This window comes from Cricetulus griseus, chromosome 9 (genome assembly GCF_003668045.3).
Source record: "Cricetulus griseus strain 17A/GY chromosome 9, alternate assembly CriGri-PICRH-1.0, whole genome shotgun sequence".
In the NCBI taxonomy this organism is placed as follows: domain Eukaryota; kingdom Metazoa; phylum Chordata; class Mammalia; order Rodentia; family Cricetidae; genus Cricetulus; species Cricetulus griseus.
In genome coordinates, this window is record NC_048602.1 from 8,598,657 (window position 1) to 8,620,198 (window position 21,542).

The window sequence follows — 21,542 nt, forward strand, 5'->3', positions numbered from 1 at the left end:
TTCTGTGTTTAATTATAGGCTGGGGGCTTTCTTATCAGGAATCAGAACGAGCTAGAAGCCCTCCCCTTACTGAGTTGCTCCAATATATTTTTTGAGGGAAGGGGTGCTGTGTAGGTCAGTATTTTCTGTAACCCATGAAACAAAACTTTTATGGGCTGTGTTTCCCTGCCCAGTGGCTAAACCTCTGACTCAGGCAAATCGAATTTCCTGAGATCTCAATCATTAATTCCAAAGATTTCAGTAAGTACCTGCTGGACACCAGACACTGGGGCCACAGCAGGAAATGAGCCAACAAAACCCCTGCCCTCCTGAGATAATATGGGGAGTAACTATGTAAATAAATTCAGGAATCATTCCACAGATAACTTTGAAGCCCTTTCTGTATGACAGGCTCTGTTGATGCCTTGACAGGCAGAAATCCTTGCTGGTGTGGTGTTTGCATGGTCACTATTTGCAGACCAATGATTTTATAGATATAATGCCAGGGTTGTTTTGTTGAGAAAGTGTCTTGCTGTGTGGTCCATGCTGAATGAACTTCAACTTGGTTTTTTGTTGTTGTTGTTTTGAGACAGCCTGTCATTGTCCCCACCTCTTCCCCCAGTGTGTGTGTGTGTGTGTGTGTGTGTGTGTGTCTGTGTGTGTGTGTGTCTGTGTGTGTGTGTATTCCCGGCTGGCTTAGAATTCACTATAGTAGGATACACTAGCCTGGAACTTGCAGCAATCCTCCTGCCTCAGCCTTCCTAGTGTTGTGTTCTAGTCATTCACCAGAGCGCCTGGCTCTGACTCAAAAGTGCTGGAATTACAAGCATGTGCCATCATGCTGGCTTAAAGGTGGGTTTAAGAAAGAGGCTATGGGTGCTGGAGAGATGGTCCTCTCTTCCAGAGGACCCTGGTTCAATTCCCAGCACCCATGTGGCAGCTCACAACTGTCTGTAACTCCAGTTCTAGAGGATCTGACACCCTCACACAGACATATGTGCAGGCAAAACACCAGTCATATGAAACACAAAGAAAGAAAGAAAGAAAGAAAGAAAGAAAGAAAGAAAGAAAGAGGCTATGAGCTGGGCATGGTAGTGCATTCCTTTAGTCCCAGTACTTGGGAGGCAGAGGCAAACGGATGTTTGTGAGTTCTAAGCCAACCTGCTCTATAAGAGAGTTCAAAGACAGCCAGGGCTACACAGAGAAACCCTGTCAAGAAAAAACAACCAACTAATCAATCAATCAAACAAAATCCCAGAAAGAGGCTGTGAGATTGAGAATGTCCCTCAATTGATAGGGCACCGGCCTCAAATGCAAGACAGACAGACACCGGATAAACCAAGTACTGTCCTGTGATCCCAGCATTTGGGGGGGTGGAGGCTGCAGAATCAAATGTTCAGGGTCATCCTTGGCTATGTAGCAAGTTTGAGGCCAGCCTAAGCTACATGAGGCCCTAAATAAAAAAATAAATAAATAACGCTAGCTTTAAAGGGAGATCGCATTTGGTAGCATCCACCCCTACAGTCCCAGGAACTGGAAGGTGGAGGCAGGAGGGGTCTACGGTTTTCCTTGGCTACACAGGATTCAAGGACAGCTTGGTCCACGTGAGACCCTGTCTCTAAAGCAAAACAAAATTTAAAAGTGAAGAAAAATAAGCCAGGCATGGTGGTGTATGGCTTTAGTCCCAAGACCCGGGAGGCAGAAGCTGGCAGATCCCTGTGAGTTCAAGGCCAGCCTGGTCTACAGAGTGAGTTCCTGGACAGGGCTGTGTAGTGACACCCTGTCCCATTCCAAACAAACCAAACAAAAAGCCCCAAACCAAAAAAAACAAAAAAATAAATAAAAACACAACCCAGGAAGGCCGTAGGAACTAGAGGTCACGGATTTGAAAGGGAAATCAGAAGTGGGGAAGACAGGGAATTAATTGGAGCAGTGGGAAGAATTGGCGGAAATGACGTAAACACAGTACTCGTGTGAAATTCTCAACAAAACAAAAGGCGGGGGGTGGGGGGGGGGGAGAAAAATAAATAGCCAGGACAGTGGTTGAAAGGTATTGGTCAGGGAATCTTGACTTTGCTATGTCAGTGAAATGAGGGGCCGGGGGCGGTGTACACAGCTGTGGGGACAAACCTGGCAGCCAGAACAGCCTGAGCAAAGGCCCTGAGATGGGTGGAGTTCTTTTTGAGCTCTTTCAGAAATGGCAGGAAGGACTTAAGAACTCCTAGACTCTTCGAATACCATGCTCAGGGACTTCTCAGTCTTAGGGATTGGAAGTGGCTTTAGGACACAACCTCCCCCCCCAAGCCTTTGACTCTCCTCCCTCTGACCCTCCTTACTCTCCCCTGCAGATGTGGACGAGTGCCAAGAATACGGCTCTGCCATTTGTGGAGCCCAGCGCTGTGAGAACACCCCTGGCTCCTACCGCTGCACCCCAGCCTGCGACCCCGGCTATCAGCCCACCCCAGGGGGCGGGTGCCAGGGTGGGTGTCCACGGGGTAGTAGGTGGGACGTGGAAGGGACTCGAGCTTTCGAGATGGCTCTATTGAAATGGCCTTCTGGTCCTTACAGATGTGGATGAGTGCCGGAACCGGTCCTTTTGTGGTGCCCACGCCGTGTGCCAGAACCTGCCTGGGTCCTTCCAGTGCGTCTGTGACCAAGGCTACGAGGGGGCACGGGACGGGCGTCATTGCGTGGGTAAGGGATTGCAGGGGTGGGTGGGACCAGAGGGGGAGTAGGGTGGTCTGGCCCTGCCCATCTCCACTCTCCTGGAGAAACGTGAGCCTCTAGAGTTGCAGAATTAGTTCCCGGAATCTAAGGTCTGAGACATACAGGCTAAAACTACCCTGCAGCTGGGCGATACTGGCGCACACTTTTAATCGCAGCACTTGGAAGGCAGAGGCAGGGGGATCTCTGTGAGTTCAAGGCCAGCCTGCGCTACAGTGAGAGTTCCAGGACAGCTACGCCTGTTACACAGAGAAACCCTGTCTCGAAAAAGCAAAGCCAAAATCGATGCCGCAGGGCCAAGCACGGTGGCTCGCTTCTGTAGTGCCAACATTTGGGAGACAGAAACAAGAGGACTGCTGTGAGTTCAAGGCCAGGCTGAGCTACATAGAAAGTCCCAGGCTAGCCTGGGCGATAGGATATGACCCTGAATCCAAACCCCACCCCACCCCCAAAAAAGTCAAGTGACAAAAGCCTTAGTCAGCTGCTTGTTTCTTTATTTTTTAAGGATTTATTCACTTTATTTTATGGATGTTTTCCTACATATATTGACATGCATCATGCGTGCCTGGTGCCCGCAAAGGTCAGAAGAGGGCCTTGGATGCCCTGGAACTGGAGTTATGGATGGTTGTGAGCCACCGTGTGGGTGCCGGGAATTGAACCCTGGGTCCTCTGCAAGAGCAGTAAGTGCTCTCTCCAATCCCCAATTAAGATTTGTGTGTTCGTTAATTTTTTTTCCTCTCGATGAAATTACATCCCAAATTCTTCTAGCTTTTTGTTTTGTTTCTTTTGTTTTTGTTTTTGTTTTCCCTTCAGGGGAAGGGGTCTCGTGCCTTGAACTCACTGTGTAGACATGAATGGCCTCCAATTTTGGATCCTCCTGCCTCCACTTCTGAAGGGCTGAGATAACAGGCATGCGCCATCACACCCGGCTCCAGCCAAGTTTTTACGTCTTATTTAGAAATAGAACCTCTAAATTATCAAAGCTGGCCTTGAGCACACTTTGCAGCTGAGGTAGGCCTTGAATTTGTGAAACTCCTGCCTCAGCCTCCCTAGTAGCCAGGATGGCAGCTCTGGGCCACCAGATCTGACAGATATTTCTACACCCAGCAAATAGAGAAAGTTGTAGGCTGAATCCCTGCGTGCCCATGATGTAGACCCAGTGTCACCATCACTGTTGTCATCATCATCATCATTATTATTTATAATATATCCATCTATAGATGTTTGAACATATTTGTAGGGTTTTTGAGAGTTTTTTTTTTCCCCGAGACAGGGTTTTTTCTCTGTGTAGCTTTGTAGACCAGGCTGGCCTCGAACTCACAGAGATCCTCCTGCCTCTGCCTCCTGAGTGCTGGGACTAAAGGCGTGCACTACCAACGCCCGGTGAGAGTTTGTTTTGGGGAAAAGAATCTCACTCTAGCCTTGGCTGGCATTGAACTCACTCCAAAGACCAGGCTGACCCTGAACTCACTCCATAGACCAGGCTGGCCTTCAGCCTGCATTGATTCTCCTGCTTTTGTCTCTTAGGTGTTGGAATTGCAGTCATAAGCCAATCTCCAGTCTGTGTATCATTAGTTAGAGTTCATCATGTCTTCACAGATATTTTCATTAGAGGCCCAGTGCATGTGGAGGGCAGAGGACAGCCTGGAGAAGTCTGTGCTTTCCTTCCACCATGTGGGTCTCTGGGGACCAAACTCGGGTCATTAGACTTGGCAGCAAGTGAAAGCATTTACCTACTGAGCCATCTTACTGGCCCTAGAGATCCAATATATATACAGTGAAATGCATGAGACTGATTTTCACAAATGCAAACACAGGCTTTGTTATGTTTTCTTTTTCTGTTGGGGGGGGATGAGGGTTGTGACAGGGTCTTACTATGCAGACCTTAAGCTAGCGGTTCTCAATGGCTTTACTTTTTTGTTGTTTGTTTTGCATAGATGGAGGGTTTTTCTCTGTCTTTTCTGGTCCCACTGGACCAGTTTTCTCTCCAACCATCAGGTCCCCGCAGCCACTTATGAAATAACCACATTGAGGCTTAATATCGGTTACAATTGTTTAGCCAGTGGCTTAGGCTTCTTACTGGCTAGCTCTCTCTTAATTGTCAACCCATTTCTATCACTCTGTGGATCTTGCCCTGGTATCTTGCTATCTTGCTTCCCCAGCTGCTACATGGTGTCTCTTCGATTCTGCCTACTCTCTCTCTCTCTCTCTCTCTCTCTCTCTCTCTCTCTCTGGATTCTCTGCCTGGCTTTACTCTGCTTAGCCATTTGCCGAAACAGCTTTATTCATCAACCAATACAAACAACACATATTCAAAGCATACAGGAAGACATCCGGCATCAATTTTCTTTTTCTTTTTTTTCTCTCGAAGTGATGGAGATGGAACCTGGAACCCTGCTAGTTAATATGCTAGTTAAGCATTCTGCCACTGAGTCACTTCTCCAACAGCATTTACTTCTTAAAAGATAATTAAGAAGTCATGGGAAGGGATGGAGAAATGGCTCGGCAGTTAAAAGCGTGGATTGCTGTCTCAATGCCAGCATCCCTGCCAGGAGGCTTGAAAATTGTGACTCCAGGAGATCTGTCGCTTCTGGCCTCTGAGGGCACCTGCACTCATATACGTACACCCACATACATGTAGAGATACACACCTATATGCTTGAGATATATGCTTGATTGCTTGATATATATATATATGATGGTGGCAAACCCCTTTAATCCCAGCACTTGAGAGGCAGAGGAAGGCAGATCTCTCTCTGAGTGTGAGGCCAACCTGTTCTACAGAGTGAATTCACGACAGCCAGGGCTACACACAGAAACCCTGTCTCAAAAAAAAAAAAAAAACCACTACATATATATATATATATATATATATATATGTGTGTGTGTGTGTGTGTGTGTGTGTGTGTGTGTGTGTGTGTGTGTAATATATATATATTTCGCTTGAATGCATGTCTCTCTGTGTAGCACATGTGTGCCTGGTGTCCTTGGAGGAAGGGGTGTCAGATTCCCTGGAAATGGAGTTATGAACAATTGTGAGCTGCCAAGTGGGTTGTGGGAATGAACTTTGGGTCTTCTGGAAGAACAGGTGCTCATAAACACTGAGCTGTCTCTCCTGCCCCCAAATCTCTCTCTCTCTCTCTCTCTCTCTCTCTCTCTCTCTCTGTGTGTGTGTGTGTGTGTGTGTGTGTGTGTGTGTGTGTGTGTGTGTGACAGGATCTCACCATGAAACTCTGTCTGACCTGAAACTCACTATGTAGATCAGGCTGGCCTCGAACTCACAGAGATCCACCTGCCTTAGCCTCCTGAGTGCTGGGATTAAAGGCCTGTGCCACCATGCCCTGCCAAATACATATACTTTTATAATTAATTAATTAACTTATTTCCGAGACAGGGCTTCTCTGTGTAGCCCTGGCTGTCCTGGCACTCGCTCTGGAGACCAGGCTGACCTCGAACTCACAGAGATCCGCCTGCCTCTGCCTCCCGAGTGAGTGCTGGGATTATGCTCCTACTGCTCTTGCAAAGAATCAGGTTCAGTCCCCAGCAGCCACACAGTGACTCCCAGCTGTAACTCCAGTTCCAGAAGATCTGCTGCCCTCTTCCGACCTCCGAGGGCACCAGGCACTCAAGTGATGCACATACATTCGTGTAGGCAGACACTCAACACAGAAAATGAAATAAGAAACAGCTGAGAGGAGAGAAGGCATTGAAATTGCCAAGTCTGTGAGTGCAGATGGAACTGGAGCCAAGAGCTGCTGCAAAGCTGTCTGTCTCCCTCTGTTGGGTTTGTTTTTAGGCAGTGACAGGTGGCCCCAGCTCTGTCTGGGCTGACACCCTCGGCCTGGCAGCTGTAGAGCTAAGGAGGTGGTGACCCAGAAAGTCGGAGACTGGCTTTGATTGGTGTGGTGAGGTCACCATCTACCACCGGAGAATCGAAGTAACCTGATTGGTTCTGCCCCAGAGGAGACTTGGCTGAACTTGGGATGCATGGGGCTAACTTGGAAACTCAGAAAATCTCCAAGGAATAGTTAGGGTTCCTAACCAGAAGAAAAGTAGACCATAGGATCTGGGCTGTTAAAAAATGCCCACTCTAGGGGACAGGATGTTAGGACTACAGTTCAGTTCCGCCACTCACGAGGTAGCTCACAACCATCTATATTCCAGTTCCCGGGGATCCTACCCCTCCTGGTCTCCACTGGACCCGTGCACGTGGCACACATACAAGCATGCAAACACACACACACACACACACACACACATACACACACACACACACACACACACGCCTTTTAAAAAAATATTACATTGTGTTGAGGTCAGCCTGTCCTACAGAGTGAGTTACAGAGTGAGTTACAGCCTAGGTTACACAGAGAACCCTGTCTCAAAAACAAAAAATAGTTAAAAATCAAAATTAACCAGGTATAATGGTGTAAATTTCTAACTCCAGCCCCTTAGGAGACTGAAGAAGGAGGATTATCACTAGGCTGAGGGCAAACTATTACTGGATTAAAGAGTAAAACTGTGTGCGCGCACACGTGCAGAAGGTTTTATTGTTGTTGTTGTTTTTAATTTTTCTTATTAGTTCAAATTAGGAGCTTTATTGTTTTTTTGTTTTGTTTTTGTTTGTTGGTTGGTTGGTTTTTTTCAAGACAGTGTTTCTCTGTGTAGAGTTCCAGGCTGGCCTCGAAATCACAGACATCTGCCTGCCTCTGTCTCCTGCGTGCTGGGATTAAAGGCATTTGCCACCTGGCTGGTTTTTGGTTTTGTTTTTTATAAAACAATGACAACAAAAAGCTGGCAATGTTGGCCCATACATGTAATCCTGATATTTAGGAAGCAGAGGCAGGAGGATTGCCACAAGTTTAAGGCCAGCCTGGTCTACCGAGTGTGATCCATGGTTACACAGTGAGATCCTACCTTAAAAGACATATCTCCTCAGAGACAGATTATAGTCCATTATATTTGAATATTTATTTGAATTTTATGTATCTAGTGTTTATCTGTACCACACGCACACAGTGCCTGTAGAAGCAAGAAGAGGCCACCAGATCCCCTGGAACTGGACATACAGACAGTTGTGAGCCACCATGTGGATGCGGGAACTGAGCCCAAGTCCCCTGCAAGAGCAGCCAGTGCTCCTAACTGCTGGGCCATCTCTTCAGCCCAGTCTATTATAGTTGAAATCTTGGACATCTTGAACCACAGGAGTTCATAACCCTCTCGATGTATTTCCTGCTCACAGATGTAAACGAGTGTGACACACTGCAGGGTGTGTGTGGCTCTGCTTTGTGTGAAAATGTCGAAGGCTCCTTCCTGTGTGTCTGCCCCACCAGCCCTGAGGAGTTCGACCCCATGACTGGACGCTGTGTTCCGCCACGGACTCCTGCTGGTAAGATTCATGTATTCATTCACTTAACAAATGCCTCTGGTCCTGTGGGAAAATTATGTGGCTCAACCGTGTGTGTGTGTGTGTGTGTGTGTGTGTGTGTGTGTGTGTGTGTGTTGATACCTTCCATCAGTCAAATGCTATTACTTTAATTTTTTAAAATTTTCATATGTTCTTTTGAGGTTTTCAATTATTTCAGTTTTTTTTTAAAAAAGGGTTCTATTCTATAAGTTTATTTATTTATTGGTTTTTTTTTTTTCCGAGATAGGGTTTCTCTGTGTAGCTTTGGAGGCTGTCCTGGAACTCGCTCTGTAGACCAGGCTGGCCTTGAACTCACAGAGATTCGCCTGCCTCTGCCTCCCCAGTGCTGGGATTAAAGGCGTGCGCCACCGCCGCCCAGCTGTTTGTTGTTGTTGTTTTTTAATGTGTGTGTGGAGAGTGAGTATTTATGTGCGTGTGTGTGTGTGTGTGTGTGTGTGTGTGTGTGTGTGTGTGTGTGTGAATGCCCCAGAAAGCTACATGGGTGCTGAAGACCTAACTGATTCCTCCACAAGAGCAGCAAGTGAGGTTAACTACTGAGCCATCTCTTCAGCCTTTAGTTTGTTAAAGTGTATGATGTGGTGGGCACATGCGTGTAGACATGGCTATGTCCCATGATGGGCATGTGGAGGTCAGAGGGCAACTCTGGGGAGTTGGTTCTCTCCTTCCACCATTACATGGCTTCCTGAGCTTGAACTCAAATTGCCAGGCTTCCATGACAAGCAAGTGCCTTTACCCAAGAGGTCACTTTGAAAGCCCGATTTTTTTTTTCCAGGTAGCCCAGGCTAGCCAGAAATTCTTCTTTTTTTTTCTTTTTTTGTTTTTTGAGACAGAGTTTCTCTGTGGCTTTGGAGGCTGTCCTGGAACTAGCTCTTGTAGACCAGGCTGGTCTCGAAATCACAGAGATCCGCCTGCCTCTGCCTCCGGAGTGCTGGGACCGAAGGTGTGCGCCACCACCGCCCGGCTCAGAAATTCTGTGTAGCTGAGATGACTTTGAACATCTGGTCCTCCTGCCTCGACTAAGTGCTGGGATCACAGGCATGTGCCGCTACGCCTGGCTTTCGTGATGCTGACAATCAAACTGTGGTCTTTGTGCATGCTAGGCAGACAAGCGCTCTGACAACTGAGCCCCAGCCCAGCCTTAGAACACGCAGGATGACATTGACAGTAGGCAAGTGTTCTGCACTGAGCTGCAGGCTGCAGCCTTTGGCATGATATTCAAGAGAATTAGCCCCCGGCTGGAACCCTGTTAGATCCCTCCAATTGGCATGTATACATAGGCCATCTGGATGTTCCTCCAATAGCATGTTCAGGCCCTCGCTGCGTATTGGGAACACAGGAGTAAGCAGAGAGGCTTAATCTCTGCCCTGATGGCCTCAGCATCCAACGGAGAGCTAAACCAGGTGCCGGAAGGCCTGTGGCTACTCAATAAACTGATGTGGGGCTGAGAGTTTAAGGCTGTAAAGTGAGTTCAGTGACAACCTGGGCAACTTAGGCCTTCCTTGTCTCAAATAAAAGTAAAAGTTGGCTAGGTATATATAGAGTTCAGTCGCAGAGTGCTTGTCAAGACCCCACTAGTGAAAGGCTGAGGTGTGGCTCAGCAGTGGAAAAATTACCCAGAATCCCCCAGTGAAGGGTTGGGGGCATAGTCCAGTGGTAGAGTCCCTGCCTAGAATCCCCCAGTGAGGGGCTGGGGGCGTGGCTCAGTGGTAGAGCCCCTGCCTAGAATCCCCCAGTGAGGGGCTGGGGGCGTGGCTCAGTGGTAGCTCAGTGGTAGAGCCCCTGCCTAGAATCCCCCAGTGAGGGGCTGGGGGCGTGGCTCAGTGGTAGAGCCCCTGCCTAGAATCCCCCAGTGAGGGGCTGGGGGCGTGGCCCAGTGGTAGAGCCCCTGCCTAGAATCCCCCAGCGAGGGGCTGGGGGCGTGGCCCAGTGGTAGAGCCCCTGCCTAGAATCCCCCAGCGAGGGGCTGGGGGCGTGGCCCAGTGGTAGAGCCCCTGCCTAGAATCCGCCAGCGAGGGGCTGGGGGCGTGGCCCAGTGGTAGAGCCCCTGCCTAGAATCCGCCAGTGAGGGGCTGGAGACGTGGCTCAGCAATAAAGATTTTTCCTGGTGTGCACAAAGCCCCCGTTCAATCCCCAGTATTGAAAATAAACAAAGAAACAACAAAGAGATAAAGATAGCCCTAGCTAATGATACAATAGAGAAATCTGGACTTGCTGGGAGGATGGAAGAGCAAAGGGAGCTATAGGGGAAAAGGCGAGACCCAGGCCAGCATGAGAAGAGGCTTTGGAGGGTTTCTGAAGGGGTCACTGTCTGAACTAAGTGGATGAACAGAAACAAGGAGCTTAAGTGTGTGAGGTGGCATTGTGTAACTGTGACCACGGAAGGGAGAAGGGTTCATCCTGGCTCAAGATGTGATGGCGTAGTCCGTCTGTGGGGTCCACGGCGGCAGGAGCGTATAGATCAGGAGGTGGAGACCACCGGGGAACTCGGGTTCAGCTGGCCTTTTCCTTCCTCCATTTTTTAATTCAGTCCAGGACCCAAGCCCGTGGGAAATGGCTGTGGGTCTTCTGGAAGTCCTTTCTAGAAAAGCCCTCACAGATATACTCAGAGGGTGTGTCCGTCGCTACTGCTCTGGGCAGTTGCTTTAGGAGGTTTTTACCTTGGGGCATGGAGCACCATGGCTCAGTTCCAACCAAGAAAGGGTTTGCGATCTCCCCAGGGATGCCGTGTGAAACTGATGGAGAGTGGAAGGGTCGGGGCAGGAGAGGGCAGAGCTGGACTGGAGCAGGGGCCTTGAGTGGGGAGACACAGTGGGTGGGACAAACATCTGCCAGCCATGTGGACGAGCCGTGAGGCTGCCTGGCGGTGGAACGTGTTTGATACCGTCTGGCACCAGCTGGGTGTGAAGACCCAGGAAACACATGGAAAGCACAGGCAGTCACCTGTCCCTGATTACAGCTGAGATTGTGAAGCTAAGAATACAGGAGTGTCAGGAGGGAGTGAGAAGCCAAAATGAAGCGGGCATGTTGGCTCACACCTGTAATTCCAGCACTTAGAGGCTGAGGCAGGAGGATCTCTGTGAGTTTCCAGCCAGACTAGCCTACTAAATAATATTGATTAAATAACAATTTCACCAGGCAGTGGCACTCAGGAGGCAGAGACAGGAGGATCTCTGTGAGTTCGAGGCCAGCCTGGTCTACAAATTGAATGCCAGGACAGCCAGAGAGAGTGCCAGGACAGAGAAACCCTATCTTGAATAATAAAACGGGCTGGAGAGATGGCTCAGAGGTTAAGAGCACTGGCTGCTCTTCCAAAGATCCTGAGTTCAATTCCCAGCAACCACATGGTGGCTCACAACCATCCGTTTTGAGATCTGGCGCCCTCCTCTGGTGTGCACATATACATGGAAGCAGAATGTTGTATACATAATAAATAAAACCTTTAAGAAAAGAAAAAAAGAAAAATGAAATGGGCTGGAGAGATGGCTCAGAGGTTAAGACCACTGGCTGCTCTTCCAGAGGTCCTGAGTTCAATTCCCAGCAACCACATGGTGGCTCACAACCATCTATAGTTGGATCTGATACCCTCTTCTGGCTTGTAGACATACATGCAGACAGAGCACTCATATACATAAATAAATAAATCTTTAAAGAAAAAGAAAACAGGAAAGAAAGAAAAATCAAATCAACCAATCAAATCCATATACATAATATAATATACATAATATATATTGTCATTTAGGTTTCAAATTTCTTGCCTAGCATTCATAGGGCTCCAGGTTTGGGTATGATGGAGGCACACTTATAATCCTAGCCCTTGGTATGTAGAGGCACGGGTCATGCTGAGTCACATGAGACCTCATTTGTCCCGCTAACCCCCTAAGTGTGCCGTCTTGTTCGGCTACTGATGGCTGGTACCCTCTGGGCCTGTTTTCCCCGTCACTGACATGGGAGAGTAGGAGACACAGTGCATGCCTGGCTAAAGCCATTTGTTTCTTCAGGTACGTTCCCAGGCTCACAGCCCCAAGCACCTGCCGGCCCCAATCTTCCAGCCAGGCCTCCACCCCCACCCCCACCCCGAAGACCCAGCCCACCCAGGCAGGGACCTGTGAGCAGTGGGCGCCGAGAATGCTACTTCGACACAGCGGCTCCAGACGCATGTGACAATATCTTGGCCCGGAACGTGACGTGGCAGGAGTGTTGCTGTACCGTGGGTGAAGGCTGGGGCAGCGGTTGCCGCATCCAGCAGTGTCCAGGCACTGAGACAGGTGGGCGAGCATGCCCAGTGGGGAGACATAGAGCCTGCGCTCTGGGTGGAGATACGGGGGGGCGGGCGGAGCTCGAAAAGAGGTATGTTTAGGTCTAGGATCGAGTTACTGGTGCTTCCAGGACACGAGGGAGCCATCAGACACCAGGTGGGCACCTGGGTGGGGAAAGCTGAGAAGTGGGCACGACCTGGCCTGGGCTTTAGCACTTGGTAGCGGGCTCGGGCAAGAACTCATCCCTGCTTCTGTGTGCAGCTGAGTACCAGTCATTGTGTCCTCACGGCCGGGGCTACCTAGTGCCCAGTGGAGACCTAAGCGCCCGGAGAGGTAAGGCCAGACTTTAACCCCCACCCACCCTCAACTCTGAGGCCCAGCTCTGTCTCACCCTGCCTCAGTTTCTTCTGCTTTTTTTCTTATCTGTTTATTTTTGAGGCGTGGATCTCACTAGTAGCTCAGACTGGCCTCAAACTTGTGAGTCACCCAATGTCTTGCATCTTTCTTTCTTCCTTCCTTCCTTCCTTCTTTTGTCCTTTCCTTCTCCTTTTATGGTTTGGGTTTTTCCTCTTTTTCTTTTTTTTTTCTTTTTTTTTTTTTTTTTGAGACAGGGCTTCTCTGTATACCCCTGGCTGTCCTGGCACTCCCTCTGTAGACCAGGCTGGCCTCAAACTCACAGAGATCCTCCTGCCTCTGTCTCCTGAGTGCTGGGATTAAAGGCGTGCGTCACCAATGCCCAGTGCTCCTTTCTTTTCTTTCCTATTTTTTTAATTTGTGTGTTTTTTTTTTTTTTTTTTTTTTTTTTTTTTTTTTTTTTGTGTGTGTGTGTGTAGGGTCAGGTAGCCCAGGCTAGCCAAGAATTTGCTAGGCAGCAGAGGCTAACCTTGCACTCCTGTTTTTCTTCTGAATTCTGCCTCTTGACTGCTGGGATCACATACATGTTTCACCGTACCCGGCTCCATTTTCTGTCTTTCACCTTGACTCTCTTTAGGGTCTCCCCTGCCTCGAGCTCCCCTCTGGTTCCCGTTTTCCCTTGTCTCAGCTTCTGGGTGCCATTGCTGTCTTCTTCTGCCGTGACTGGCTGTCCCACGCTCGCCTGTCTCCCCCAGATCACACCCACCCCTGCCTTCATCTGTCTCCGCCTTTTCCTGCAGATGTTGATGAATGCCAGCTCTTCCAGGACCAGGTGTGCAAGAGCGGAGTGTGTGTGAACACCGCCCCGGGCTACTCTTGCTACTGCAGCAACGGCTTCTACTATCACGCACAGCGGCTGGAGTGCATTGGTATGAACCCACCTTCCCCCGCCCCCAACCCGGGCCGTGCCAGTCCCAAGAAGGAATGTGGCTATCCCAGCAGGAAGTCCTCCCGAAGTCTAGACCGCATCCATCACTCTTGTCAGTGAGCCCGGGGAGACGAGGAAGTTAAAGTTCAACCTGGTAACCGCCCCACCCCCACCGCATGCCTTCCTAGATAACGACGAGTGCGCCGACGAGGAGCCGGCTTGTGAAGGCGGCCGCTGCGTCAACACGGTGGGCTCTTACCACTGCACCTGCGAGCCCCCGCTGGTGCTCGACGGCTCCCGACGCCGCTGCGTCTCCAACGAGAGCCAGAGCCTCGGTAACCCCGCCCACGGCCGCCCAGCCCCACCCACCCGCCCAGCCCCACCCACCCCCGCCCCTAGAATCCTAGGCCACGCCTTCGTCAAGGCCACACCCCTAACACCTGGATGAGCATCGAGACTGGCTCTTTGCGCAACGTCTCTGGTCCACACTGTTTAGCTTTTTGCTTTTTGATTCCCCAAATCATTATCATTTTGTAGTACGGGCTGACCTGGAACTCATAGAAATCCTCCTGCCTCGGCCTTCTAATTGCTGGGATTACAGGTGTGAGTGGACAGGGGTCACTTCTCTTTCGGGGTAACCTGGCCCGGTGGTTGAAGGTGAAAGCTTTAGTGTCAGTCTTTCGTTCACTTGCTGTGTATACCCGCACACATTTCTGGGGCCCCAGATTCCTCTCCGTTTTTTAAAGTGCAGAGTCTCACTGTGTAGCCCAGGCTAGCCTAAACTCTTGCCTCAGCCTCTCAATTACTGGGATTACAGGCCTGCTCTACTCTACTATGCTCACTCTTTTGGCTTTTCCTCTCTCTCTCTCTCTCTCTCTCTCACACACACACACACACTCTTAAGTCTCTGTCCACCTATCTTAAGTCTCTCTCACACACACTCCTTGTGTCTCTTGTTTTGTCTTGGTCCTCGGCCCCAAATTTTCTTTTCCCATTTTCTGTTGCTACAAAAATCCCTAAAGTTTGAGGCTTCATTTAAACACTGCTCAGAGTGCAGGGTGTGGTGGTGTCTACCTGTGGTCCTAGCTACACAAGAGATGGATGAAGGAGGGCCACAAGTTCTGGGTCAGTCTGAGTTACATAGAGAGACCATCTCAAAACAAAACAAAACACTGATGCCCAGGGAAGGAAAACACCTACCCCCATCTCACAGAGCCCTCTGGAGGCTGGACTTGGGTCTGTGTGGGAGGGCGGGAGTCCCAGTCTGCCCTGATGCCTCTGTCATTGCCCATAGATGACAATCTGGGAGTATGCTGGCAGGAAGTGGGGCCTGATCTTGTTTGCAGTCGCCCTCGTCTAGACCGGCAGGCCACCTACACAGAGTGCTGCTGTCTCTACGGCGAAGCCTGGGGTATGGACTGTGCTCTCTGCCCCGCCCAGGACTCAGGTACTGTATATGTCTACACTGCCCTCATAGGTCCTCTTGGTGTCTTTACATGTGTGTGGCCTATCCCAAGGCCTTAGTCACAGACCTAAGACTTCTAAGTGTCAGCAACAGAAGTCTCAAGGTCTGAACCAGTGGCTCCCATAGGTCTAGCCCCATCAGCTCTGGGGTCTCTTATCTTTTTTCTTTCTTTCTTTCTTTCTTTTTTTTTTTTTTGTTTTGTTTTTGTTTTTTCGAGACAGGGTTTCTCTGTAGCTTTGGAGCCTATCCTGGCACTCTCTCTGGAGACCAGGCTGGTCTTGAACTCACAGAGATCTGCCTGCCTCTGCCTCCCGAGTGCTGGGATTAAAGGCGTGCGCCACCAACGCCCGGGTTGGGTCTCTTATCTTTAAATTCCTGGTTTCTAGACGCACCTAAGACATAACCTAGGAGACACCTCACTCCAGACCCTTAGATCCCCATAGCACTTGTCCACACAACATGTGTGCACGTGCACATACACACACTCCAGGTTATCAAGATTTCAACACAGCCCCAAAGATCTCTGGTCCCCGCCTACTAGCCCCCTAAAAACATGATCCCCAAATCCCAGGCTGATTCTTCCATGTCCCAGAGATGCAAGCTCCCTCCAGGCACTTTCGGCCCCTTAACTCCCAGTGTTCAGCCAGCCTTAAAACACCTTTGTCGCCGGGCGGTGATGACTCGCGCCTTTAATCCCAGCACTCGGGAGGCAGAGGCAGGAGGATCTCTGTGAGTTCGAGGCCAGCCTAGTCTCCAGAGCGAGTGCTGGGATAGGCTCCAAAGCTACACAGAGAAACCCTGTCTCGAAAAACCAAACCAAACCAAACCAAAACCCATCTTCGTCTCATTTCTTTGGGTTACTCACCCTAGCTCCCATGGGTCCCCCAAATTCTAGCACTTTAGACTCTCATAACAGATGGCTGTGAGCCACCATGTGGCTGCTGGGAATTGAACTCAGGACCTCTGGAAGAGCAGCCAGTGCTCTTAACCATCTGAGCCATCTCTCCAGCCTTAGACTCTAATTCTTAGCTGCAGTGGGAGGACACTGGATCCTAGGACCTCAGAATCCCCAAATCATCCTGGAACTGTCCAAAGCCCTGCTCCTTCCTTTCTGCCCCAGTGCTTCTCCTCTGTTGATGGGGGTGGGTACATGAGCCGTGGGTACTGACCGTGGTATGTCTTTGACCTTGTTCACAGACGATTTCGAGGCCCTTTGCAATGTGCTGCGCCCCCCTGCATACGGCCCGCCGCGCCCGGGGGGCTTTGGAATCCCCTACGAATACGGCCCAGATATAGGCCCACCTTACCAGAGTCTTCCTTACGGGCCAGACCTGTATCCACCGCCTGTGCTACCCTATGACCCCTACCCACCCCCTCCTGGACCGTTTGCCCGCCGGGAGGCCCCTTATGGCGCCCCACCCTTCGACATGCCAGACTTTGAGGACGACGGCGGCCCCTATGGCGAGCCGGAGGCTCCTGCTCCACCCAGCCGAGGCACAGGCTGGCCATACCGGTCCAGAGACACCCGTGGTTCCTTCCCAGAGCCTGAGGAGTCTTCGGAGCGCGGAGGCTATACAGGTGAGCAGTGCGGCCAGAGATGCCAAGCAGACAAACAGAAAACGCAAGGCGGGGTGGGGTGGGGGTGCTGAGAGAGAAGGCAGAAGGTGGGTCGGGGTGAGAATTATACAAGAGCAGGAGTGGTGGGTGACTGACGCCTGTAACCCCGGCACTAGAGCGGCTGAGGCAGGAGGATTGTTGCAAGTTTGAGGCCAGCCTGGCATGCATAGCAACGCCTAGGGGAACTGAGCATGGTAAACGGTCTTGGCACGGCGCCCCCAGCAGTCTGAGAGTGGGAAGGGCGGGTTAGGCTAACACACACACACACACACACACACACACACACGAGAGAGAGAGAGAGAGAGAGAGAGAGAGAGAGAGAGAGAGAGAGAGAGAGAGAGAGGAGACAAAGGGACCTAAGGTGGAGAGCTCCAATCACAGCTGCCCCCTGTGTTCGTTCTCTGCAGCAGCCTTGGCTGAGCCCTATGAAGGCCTGGAGGCTGAGGAGTGCGGGATCCTGGATGGCTGTGCCCATGGCCGCTGTGTGCGGGTTCCCGAAGGTTTTACCTGCGACTGTTTCGATGGCTACCGCCTGGACATCACTCGCATGTCCTGTGTCGGTGAGAAAGGGGAGCAGAGGGAAGCCTGAAAGCAAGCCTGACCAGAGGGTGACCAGGAACCTCCAAGAAAGGAGCTCATTACAGACAGGGGCCAGCGCATCCTTGGGGGAGGAAATTTATTCTTGCCCTGGGGTGGGTGGAGCTTGACTGAGGAAGATGATGTCAGAGTACCAGAAAAGCCGGACTTGGGAATACAGAAAAAACCCTGAAGATATTATCTAATCTATCTATCTATCTATCTATCTATCCATCCATTTTCGTATTTAGCTTTTCTTTATTACTGTATGCATGCCCGTGTTACACATGTAGAGGTCAGGATACAACTCTGTGGCACCAGGTCTCCCCTTCTACCTTGACTTGGGTTCCAAGGATCAAACTCAGGTCATCAGACTTGCACAGAAAGCTTTTCATCCCACTGACACAGACATATGTCACCTGCCTGGGCTCACACAGTCAGCAGGTAGCATTGTGCAGTTGAGGCTCGGCATCTGTGGTTCTTTACCTCACAAGGGAGATGGGCTTCTCATTCCCGGGCTCAAGTAACAATCTTTTCACCCGTTCCCACAGACGTCAACGAATGTGACGAGGCTGAGGCAACCTCCCCACTCTGTGTCAATGCACGCTGTGTCAATACCGATGGCTCCTTCCGCTGTGTCTGCCGTCCAGGGTTTGCACCCACGCACCAGCCACATCACTGTGCGCCTGCGCGACCTCGGGCCTGAGCACCTGCCCCTAGTGTCCCATTACGCCTGCGCACTGTGAGCTTCCAGAGCGCGCCTGCCTCCCTCGAGTCTGCAAGTGTGCAAGGATGTCAGCCAGTCCGGACTTCGGATGGACAGACAGACACAGAGGGGTGCCTTTCACTGCTCCTGTCATTTCCAGCCCCGCTCACCGGCCCCTTGGACTGGCGTGGTCCAGTCCTGGGTCCCCTGTCAATCCCTTTTATAAAATTGTCAATTAAAACACCTATTTTGTACTTTCGGCCTCTGCCTGCCCTTTCCTTTTTCCCAAAAGCTAGCTCCACAGTTGGCTGAGTCACTCAGTCATCCACGAACGCACCATTCCTGATGCCAAGACTGACTTTTACTTTCCATGACTCTCACCGAGTCTGGCTTTGTCTCTCTTGGCCCTCCTGTCTCAGTTTCTCTCTCTTCCCGTCTTCTTTTCTCTGGGCAGTTTCCCAGATTCCTGTCTTTTTGTCTCTCCTTCCTTTCTATCATTCTCTTTCTAATTTTCTGAGTAATCATGTTTCAGAGTTACTAGGGTCTTGGGTTTTTTATTTTGTTTTTTCTTTTATTTGGGGGGTGGGTTCGAGACAAGGTTTCTCTGTGTAGCTCTGTAGACCAGGCTGACCTCGAACTCACAGAGATGTGCCTGCCTCTGCCTCCCAAGTGCTGGGAGTAAAGGTGTGGGCCACCACAGCCTGGCTTGTTTTTTCTCCTAAGAGGTTGTTATGTAGCCTAACCCGGACTTGAACCCCTGATCCTGCTCTCCTCTGCCTCCCAGTGTCTATGATTACATGTGTGCACCACCATGCTCAGCTTTCATTTTGTAGTTGACCAAACCTTCCCAGCATGGAAGAGGAAGAGGCAGTGTTCTATTCCCTTAACAATCCAGGACCATGAACACCAGGAATCACAGGTGTGTGTGTGTGTGTGGGGGGGTGTCTCAAGAATCCATGTTGTCTTCAGTGGGGCCTGCATCACACGACTTTACTATTGAATTATACACTGCAGATGGTGGTTTCTGTGGATTATAACTCAATGAAATGAAAAAATGAAATTTAAAAATTGGGAGGGGCAAAAAACAAACAAACAAACAAACAAATCCAGGCGTTGGTGGCGCACGCCTTTATCCCAGCACTCGGGAGGCAGAGGCAGGCGGATCTCTGAGTTTGAGGCTACCCTGGTCTCCAGAGCGAGGGCCAGGATAGGCTCCAAAGCTACGCAGAGAAACCTTGTCTGGAAAAACAAAAACAAAAACAAACAAAAAAAAATTGGGAGGGACTTAGGGAATGGCCCAGTGGTAGTGTTTGCTGAGAATCCAGCAATGAATGGCTGGGTTGTGGCTCAGTGGTAGAGCCCCTGCCTAGAATCCCCCAGTGAGGGGCTAGGAGTGTGGCCCAGTGGTAGAGCCCCTGCCTAGAATCCCCCAGTGAGGGGCTGGGGGTGTGGCTCAGTGGTAGAGCCCCTGCCTAGAATCCCCCAGTGAGGGGCTGGGGGCGTGGCCCAGTGGTAGAGCCCCTGCCTAGAATCCCCCAGTGAGGGGCTGGGGGTGGCTCAGTGGTAGAGCCCCTGCCTAGCTACTGAAGGCCCTAAGTTTCCCCTCAGTCCTACCAAGAGGGGGTTTAGAAAGAAAGAAAGAAAGAAAGAAAGAAAGAAAGAAAAGTAACCTGTCCAAAGTGCAACAGGAAGTTACTCACCCCCAGCTGAGAGCAGAGGAGCCAACCCAAACACTAACCTCATTCATAGAACCCATAAATATTTTCCATAGAATCTGGATGTGAGTTGAGAACCCAGACTGACTTAACCCAGCCCTGATGTCTGGCCTCCAGGCTGGGTTCCTGAAGGACGGAGACCTCAATGGCATTGGGAAATGCATGAGATAATGTGAAAGACTGATCCAGAGCGAGGCAGCAGGTTTGCAAAAGCTTAGAGGCTAGAATGGAAGATGGCTTTTAGATGCCCTTCTTTTGGTTTGTCATCCAATTCTGTGCTGGGTGGTGCTGGTGACATTTTAGGTATGGGAAGAGGCAGGAAGAGAGAGTCTTGACTTTTGGGGATTTTTGGATCCCTTTTGGGAATCTCTGGATCCCAAAGAAGAAAAACAAAGAAATAAAATGTTGGCCGGGTGGTATTGGCGCACTCCTTTAATCCCAGCACTCGGGAGGCAGAGGCAGGTGGATATCTGTGAGTTTGAGGCCAGCCTGGTCTATAGAACTACTTCCAGGACAGCCAAGGGTACACAGAAAAACCCTGTCTCCAAAAACAAAAAACAAAAAGGAAAGGAAGGAAGAAAAGAAAAAGAAAATGTAAGAGAGAACTCTCCCTTTCTCTCTGTCTCTCTGTCTCTCTGTCTCTCTGTCTCTGTCTCTCTCTCTCTCTCTCTCTCTCTCTCTCTCTCTCTCTCTCTCACACACACACACACACACACACACACACACACACACACACACACTCACACAGTGTTTCCTTTTTTAAATCCATGCCCAGGAAGAGTTGGCCAACACATAACAGATTCCACATTTCTTTTGTAAGCTTTTTGTTTCATTTTGGTAGCTTTTATCTTACAGGTTTTTATTTGTTTTATTTTTGAGAGAGTAAGAGATAGAGGGAGAGAGAGAAGATGAGGTCAGGTGAGCAGAGGTGGGGAACATTTTGGAGGAGTTGGGGGAAGAGAAAAATATGATGAAAATATATTGTATGCAAAAAAATTTTTTTGGAAAAAAAATCCATTGTGGATGTAGCCAATTCACAGATATTCCTGCTATGTCCTCCCCCACCTCAACCTCTTTGCTCTATAGGTGTCACAGGGGTGGGGATGGGGAGGCCAAAAGTGCTGGAAATCTCCGTGTTACCTCGCAAGCCCTCTCATCCCCCACTGTGCCTGGAGGCTCAGCAAAGAATCTAGTTTTATTTTCTTTTGTTTCGTTCCTACATCCCCCCACATTAGTCCCCAGCCCTGGCTCTGGGGTTTTTGGAGCCGACCAGGATCAATCCGTTCTCCTCTGGAATGTCCAAAGAAATATTCCAGTTTGTCACTGAGCCCGCGTGACATGCGCCGCAGCGCCTCCTGAGTGCCACCACGTGCCGGTGCGCCCAAAGCTAAACGCGCCCCCTAGTGGCCAGTGATCGTATAGCCTCCCTGGGGGCTGAGCAAGGGACTTTTAGGGTTCCTGTGAGGGTGTCAGGTCATGGTAATTATTATCACCTTCAACAGATATGCATAAATAATGCCTCCTGTGTGTTACAGAAGAGGCTTGATGTTACTACTGTCCACTTATAACCCTAGCATTCAGGAGTTGGGGAGGTTGTGGCAGAAAGATTGACAGGCAGTTTTATGACACCCTAGGCTATGGACTGAGTTCCAGCCAATGTGAGCTACAGTATGAGTCCCTGTCTACTCCCTCCCCATCAAAAAGCAAGCAAACAAACATAAACCAGCGAATGAATACTTGGCACAAAGACACAGATCTGGAGTCCCAACTGCTTGGGAGGCTGAGGCAGGAGGA

At 50.1% G+C, this 21,542-nt stretch overlaps 1 protein-coding gene across 4 annotated transcripts in view; it reads left to right on the forward strand.

Moving 5' to 3' along the window:
- Positions 1 to 18,033, forward strand: part of Ltbp4 (latent transforming growth factor beta binding protein 4) — a 35,021-nt gene extending 16,988 nt beyond the window's left edge. For all 4 annotated transcript variants that reach the window (XM_035449405.1, XM_035449406.1, XM_027430435.2 and 1 more), the window contains 11 exons: positions 2,328 to 2,459; positions 2,548 to 2,673; positions 7,946 to 8,092; positions 12,130 to 12,396; positions 12,649 to 12,720; positions 13,542 to 13,670; positions 13,858 to 14,004; positions 14,964 to 15,116; positions 16,332 to 16,712; positions 17,159 to 17,311; positions 17,879 to 18,033. In XM_035449405.1, the coding sequence (XP_035305296.1) occupies positions 2,328 to 2,459; positions 2,548 to 2,673; positions 7,946 to 8,092; positions 12,130 to 12,396; positions 12,649 to 12,720; positions 13,542 to 13,670; positions 13,858 to 14,004; positions 14,964 to 15,116; positions 16,332 to 16,712; positions 17,159 to 17,311; positions 17,879 to 18,033 (1,862 nt within the window). The remainder of the gene's footprint in view (positions 1 to 2,327; positions 2,460 to 2,547; positions 2,674 to 7,945; positions 8,093 to 12,129; positions 12,397 to 12,648; positions 12,721 to 13,541; positions 13,671 to 13,857; positions 14,005 to 14,963; positions 15,117 to 16,331; positions 16,713 to 17,158; positions 17,312 to 17,878) is intronic.
- Positions 18,034 to 21,542: the final 3,509 nt, after the last annotated feature.